Source organism: Poecilia formosa, unplaced genomic scaffold (assembly GCF_000485575.1).
Source record: "Poecilia formosa unplaced genomic scaffold, Poecilia_formosa-5.1.2 Scaffold994, whole genome shotgun sequence".
Classification (NCBI taxonomy): domain Eukaryota; kingdom Metazoa; phylum Chordata; class Actinopteri; order Cyprinodontiformes; family Poeciliidae; genus Poecilia; species Poecilia formosa.
The window spans coordinates 15,005-21,434 of record NW_006800933.1 but is presented as its reverse complement, the minus strand read 5'-3'; the positions used below and the strand labels follow the sequence as shown (position 1 = coordinate 21,434).

Sequence of the window (6,430 nt, the reverse complement as noted above, 5' to 3'; positions counted from 1 at the left end):
AATGTTCCTAACAGGTGGAACACATTCAGAGACACTGGTGAAAAAAACACCTGTAATTATTAATTCATCCAGTCCTGAACTTCCCCATTGTTCATTTCTTATTGTTAAACATGTCAGTGTTGTAACACAATATTTAAAACTTAAAACATTCATTTTGTTTAAATGTCCTGAAGCTGAAAAAGAATCCCCCTGTTACGCTGCTGCTTGTTCTTCAAAAATTCAGAGTTGTACATTAAAACTAATAAAACAGACATCAAAACAAAACATTAAAGTGATATTATGATCATCATGATCAGGTTTTTATCTAATATTTAAAGAAGTTTTTGTTTTTCGTTTCTTCAGAATAAAAACGAGTCGTTTTGCTGCTGCAGCTGTTATCTACCAGCCCAGCCGCCTCTTATCTGCACCGCCTCCCCTCCACAGGCGGTTCTGGTTCTGTTGGACCAGAACCAGAACCTGAACTCCCTGATAAAAGATGCAGGCCAAGTTTGGAGCAAAGATAGCAAAGGAATTTATAAGACGAGCCAAAAATGAGCAATTAAAAAAATACAATCAGAGAAAATCTGAGAAGAAATCTGAGAGGATTTTTAACTGGAAGGAAAAACTGCAGCTGTTATTAACATCATAAAATATTAATATGATTCAATGTTAGAGGAAATAAACCAACATGTTTATGGTTCACTGGGACTTTAATAAAATAAAATGTATTATAAAAACAACAATCCTCAGTGGATTCTGACACTATTTATTTATTCTGTTAATTAGTTAATTAGTTCATTTGTTAGTTCATCATTTTTCCACTTTTTTCAGTTTATTTGAGGAGAAAAAACAAAGAAACATTAAAATCAGTTTTTACACATTTTGATTCATTTCATTTTCAGGATCATTTTCCTCGTCTCTCTGGTTTTATGTAAAGTTTTTTTGTAGTTTTTCACAGACATAAAATGACAAAACATTGAACATTAAAAAACATTAAAACGTTTGAAACAGAATAAAATAAATAAAAATGTTTCCAGTTTATTAAAATCCTCCAGAAATCAGGATCAAACTGGAGAATATGAACCAGAAAACTGATTATTATGATTTCATCCACCTTGATCAAAGCCTCCCCACAGCATGATGCTGCCTTCACCGTGCCTCAGGTTTTCTGACGTTTGATTTCAGAAAAACTGAAAGTGAATAAAAGTTAAAACTGATCAGAATTTTATTTGTATTATTTATTTTCTTATTTGAATTATGATTTTATTAATTTGAGTCCAGAAAGACTTTTGATACTTGAAAGTTCATGAGTTTTGAATGTACCGTCTCTCAGCTGTTCTCTGATTGGCTGTGACCTTTGACCTCTTACAGTTTTTCTATCTTTGCCTCCAGGGTTCGTTCCTGATGGTGTTTCTGCCTCCGCCCGTGATGCCGGCCGCTGATAGGGGCCCTGCTGCTGGCGCCCCGCCGCCCAGCCTCCTATCAGCCGGGCCGGACCGGGCCATCTGCGTCAGCGGCGGCGGCGGCTGGCGCCAGCGCTGTGGGAGGGACGTTCGGGCCGAGGGGATTTAAACGGAACCGGGAACAAACGTCAGACTCAGGCAGAGACCGAGACGAGCAGAGATGAGTCTGACGGACAAGGACAAGGCTGCGGTGAAGGCGCTGTGGGCCAAAATCTCCAAGGGGGCGGACGCCATCGGGGCGGAAGCTCTGGCCAGGTAGGTGACCCGACACCCGGCCGCACCAGAACCAGAACCAGAACCAGGAAATGTAAATGTAGAACTAGAAAAGAGAGTCGTTTTGTTCACGGTTCCTCTGTTTCAGTTCTGATCGCAGCCTAAAGCTGAAATAATAATATTCACTCTGACGGCATTTCCATGACAACCACAGCAAAGATTTGATTCAGAGTTAAAGACATTCAGCTCAGCAGCAGCTTCCAAGATTGAAATAATATTTAATATTTAATGATTCAGTCAGAGGCTCCTTCAGAGCCGCTGTAATACAGACTGCTACAGGAGATCTGCCCTGCCTGCAGTCATCAGTGTCTACAATAACACTCTGAAAATTACATTTATTTTTAGTTACAATATTTAATTTTCCATTGGGATCAATAAAGTATGTTTGAATTTTATTTGGGAAACAAACATTTTCATTTTCCTCCAGTAAATCTCATTTTTTCTGTCTTCAGATTTCTCATAATTCAGACTTTGTCTTTGTGACCTTTGACCCCTGTTCTCCTGCAGGATGCTGGTGGTGTACCCCCAAACCAAGACCTACTTCTCCCACTGGCCGGACATGAGCGCCGGTTCCGGTCCCGTCACCAAGCACGGGAAGAAGATCATGGGTGGAGTGGCGCTGGCGGTGGCCAAGATGGACGACCTGTCCGGCGGCCTGCTGGAGCTCAGCGAGCTGCACGCCTTCCAGCTCCGGGTGGACCCGGCCAACTTCAAGGTTCTGACCCGTTCTGGCCCACCCAGACTCGGCCCGCTGCTTCACGGTGCTCCGGTGTGACGTGACGGTGTGTTTGTCCGCAGATCCTGGCGCAGTGCCTGCAGGTGGTGATCGCCATCATGTTCCCCAACGACTTCACCCCGGAGGCTCACGTCGCCCTGGACAAGTTCCTGTCCAACGTGGCGCTGGCCCTGTCTGAGAAATACCGCTGAGCCGCTGCAGCACATGATGCAGCACGTGATGCAGCACCATGAACAACCTGACAGAGCAATAAACAGCTTGCCGCCCAACATGTCTGCTTCTTTTATTTACACTTTCCTCTCAAAACCAACAAACATGTAACTGTTAAAATAATTTATTTACCTTCATAGAGAAAAAATGTGAGTTCATGTCTTAAAGTCATGTTAATATATCATTTATTTATAATTTAAGTACAAATTTATATACAATTACATATAATTTATATATATATCAACATGTTACTTGAGCAGCAAAGTCCATATAAAGATCCCAAATCCCAAAAACTGCTTTTATTTTGATATTCCACGTATCAACAGGCTAATTTGTATATTAGCTAAACATCGAGCTTGAATATAAATATTTAGGTCTGAACTAAATTGTTTGTTTAGAAAATAAATAATTTGAAGCTAAATATTAATTTAAGAAAAATGAATATTTAATTGGAGCTAAATATTTAGTTTGAAAACCAAATGTTTAGCTCACATAAGCATTTAGTTGGAAACTAAATATTTAGCTCCTTAACTAAATATTTCATTTCTGAATTAAATATTTAGTTTGTGACTCTGACATTCATAAATGAAGGAATAATATGGTGAAAATATGACTATAAAAGACGAACACCTAAATAAACAGAATGATTGTTTTCATTTTTCTAACTTTAGAAACGGATCCCCATAAACATTGACCTCTGTTTTTATTACTGATAAAAAATCAACAGTTGTAAAAGTCAGAAACATCCATGAAACATTATAAGAGTCAAAAGTTTGCAGAGATAAAGTTTACAGCTCCACAAAGAGAAAATTATGACTTCAAGACGATTCGTAACTTCTGGTCTCCCAGGACGAGCCTGAAACGGAACGAAGGACGTGGCGGTCAAGCTTCTCGTCAAGGTTTGATTTATCATGCAGGTTTAGTGCAAAGCGTTACCTGACCAGAGCAGCGGCCGCCGCCCCGCCTGTGATGGGGCCCACCCAGTAAACCCAGTGGTAGGTCCAGTGGTTGGCGATCAGGGCCGGTCCGAACGCCCGGGCAGGATTCATACAAGCTCCTGAAATATCAGCTCTGTGTTTCCACAAAACGCAATTTAGTTCTTCATTAAAATGTCTACAAATAATTATTATACTCAGAAAAATAAAGAATGATAACAGATAACGGTAGACCTTCATATTCAGGAGAAAAAGTACGTTTTATACGTATTTTGGAACTATTGAGCAAACCTTCAAAAGCCCTTTGACCATAAATGTTTTTTGAAATATGAACTTTAAGTCAAACAAGCAGAAGGAAAATAAACTTAATGTCAGTGTTTCTCTATTATATGTTGCAAATTACAGTTATAATAACGCTGAGAGTTCAAAGCTCCGGGTTGGCGCCGTTTTAAAAAACCAGGTTGGATCTGATTGGTCAGAAAATTCACGGTTTGTTTGTTTGCCATGGAGGTCACCAATGGGAACAGGAAGATCACCAATGGGAACAGGAAGATCACCAATGGGAACAGGAAGGTCACCAATGGGAACAGGAAGGTCACCAATGGGAACAGGAAGGTCACCAATGGGGCCGTGGAGGTCACCAATGGGAACAGGAAGGTCACCAATGGGAACAGGAAGGTCACCAATGGGAACAGGAAGGTCACCAATGGGTCATCATGAACTTTAATGACCCATTAGTTTCTGTGGTCTGCTGCTAACTCACCCTGCCAGGATGTTGAACATGACGGTGCTGCCCACCAGAAATGGGCCGAAGGGCGTTTTGGTCCGGCTGTTGACGGCCACCATCAGCACCACCAGGGTCACCAGGCAGGTCATGGCCGCCTCTCCGAAGAGCGCCCGGTACAGCTGGCTCTCTGACCTCAGGAGGTCAAAGGCTGCCCCGCTGGCGTTGCTGAAGCGTTCTGGGCTGGTCATCAGCTGGCGACAGAAGAACTGCTTCACATGCTGCTGCCGACCAAACAGCGTCAGGACATTTAGCAGCTGACAGACCAACCTTAGCCATCCCCGCTCCCAGGACTCCTCCGACCAGCTGGCTGACCAGGTACGGCGCCACCATGGCCAGCTCCAAGCCGCCACACAGGCAGACGGCCACGGTGAAGGGGGGGTTGAAATGGGAGCCGCTTCAACCAGGAAGGAAAAACGTTACTGAACCAGGGTTTCCCCATCAGCCTGGCGGGCCACCAGGCTTCACTAGCGCCTCCACCAGGCTGAGTGTTGCTTGTTTTTTATTAAAGTTTTTTTACACCTGTAGCAGTGAAGATGGTTAAAGAGTCTGTTTAGTGAGAAACTCAACATGTCAGCATGCTAACTGCTGCAGCAAAGTCAAAAAACTGGTTTAGTTTAATTCACTGTTTCTTTAATGTTTGCCTTTTTTAAGGCAAACATTAAAAAAGGCAATGTTATTAAAAGACACCTTATTAATAACGACATTAATAAGGTGTCGTTATTAATGTCTTCCAATCATTTTCTGCTCATATTTTCACATTTCCTGTCAACTTTAAACATTTTGGAGTCAAAACCCAGCGGCCCGCAGGATGACCGACCGAAACCCTGCAGAACGATTCTGAATTTCAAAAAATGATTTTTAAAGAAAGGAGCCATCTGATCCATGATCAGAGGAGTCTGTGTCGGTTCCGGTCCTGAGGAAAGTCACCTGATTCTGTCCATGACGGCCACCAGCACCGCCACCGCCAGGCCGTGCACCAGAGCCGGCTGCAGCCGCCCCGCTGCAGGCGTGTTCTCGATGACGGACACACAGCCAATGAAGACAAAGAACATGGTGCCCAGGACCTCCGCCAGGCAGGGCTGGAAAACTCGCTCGTACTTGTTGAGCCGCTTGGAGATCGGCTTCTTGGCTTTGTCCACGAGGGAAGAGTCTGGAGCCTCCATCTCCAGTTTCTCCATGGTGTCCCTTCACTCCTGCTGCAGTCTGCTGACTGAGGCAAACTTCTGCCAGGCTGCTTGTTTCTACCTGTCAGCTCAACCGACTGCCCATAAAATCCAAAGGTGAAGGATAAGCTACAGACTATCTGAGGTCACAGAGTCTTAAAGGTTCTGCAGCTTCTGGCTTCGGTCCAAAGCGAAGCCTCAAAGTTTCTCTTTGCAGAGAAGATTAGAAAAGTCAAAGTCTGCAGGAATCCGACTCACATTAACAGGAGGAGAAATTCACAAAGTAACCAGAGAAGCTTCAGCTTCCTGCTGCACGTCTTCACTGGAGGCGCATTTCTGTCATTACATTTAGATGAATGAATGAATGAATGAATGAATGAATGAATGAATGAATGAATGAATGAATGAATGAATGAATGAATGAATTCAGCCTGGACTCGAAGTCTGCGCTTCTTCCAGGTCAGACGTTTCAACAACAAAGAAAATAATCAGGAGGAACTTTGCACTAAAAACTCAGACATTTTCTCAAAAGTTGAAAAATTCTGACTTTTCAAACTCAGAAAAACTTTTTCAGCATTGAAGAACCAGAAGATCAGATCTACAGCCAGACACGGCGGTGGCAGTATGATGCTGCGGGCTCTGCTCTCTAGCAGCAGAACGATGACCCAAAGGTCACCAGCAGGTCATCGTCTGACTGGCCTAGTCAAAGGAACATGAACACTGGAGGGTTGTGAAAACTTTCCAGGTTGTTTTTATTTGCTTCAATTAATAAAATCGACTGAAACAGATTTTTGATTTTATTCTGTTTTCTTTGATATTTAAAGTTGTTTCTGATCTGAAACTTTAAAACAAAAACTGTAGAAATCTTCTGGGGTGAAAACTTT

General features: G+C 42.8%; 2 protein-coding genes across 2 annotated transcripts in view; one reads left to right on the top strand and one right to left on the bottom strand.

Moving 5' to 3' along the window:
• Positions 1 to 1,570: 1,570 nt before the first annotated feature.
• The window catches only part of hbae5 (hemoglobin, alpha embryonic 5), an 8,952-nt gene continuing 4,092 nt past the window's right edge, over positions 1,571 to 6,430 (top strand). The window contains exons 1-3 of the mRNA XM_007544102.2: positions 1,571 to 1,697; positions 2,223 to 2,430; positions 2,514 to 2,680. Of these exons, the coding sequence (XP_007544164.1) occupies positions 1,603 to 1,697; positions 2,223 to 2,430; positions 2,514 to 2,642 (432 nt within the window). The 5' untranslated portion in view covers positions 1,571 to 1,602 and the 3' untranslated portion in view covers positions 2,643 to 2,680. The remainder of the gene's footprint in view (positions 1,698 to 2,222; positions 2,431 to 2,513; positions 2,681 to 6,430) is intronic.
• Positions 3,136 to 6,303, bottom strand: LOC103132316 (aquaporin-8). Its single transcript, XM_007544101.2, has 5 exons — positions 5,311 to 6,303; positions 4,651 to 4,777; positions 4,360 to 4,574; positions 3,598 to 3,732; positions 3,136 to 3,517 (listed from the first exon to the last, which is right to left on the bottom strand). Exons 1-5 carry the CDS (start codon positions 5,559 to 5,561, stop codon positions 3,472 to 3,474), a joined length of 774 nt encoding a protein of 257 aa, XP_007544163.1. The 5' UTR covers positions 5,562 to 6,303; the 3' UTR covers positions 3,136 to 3,471.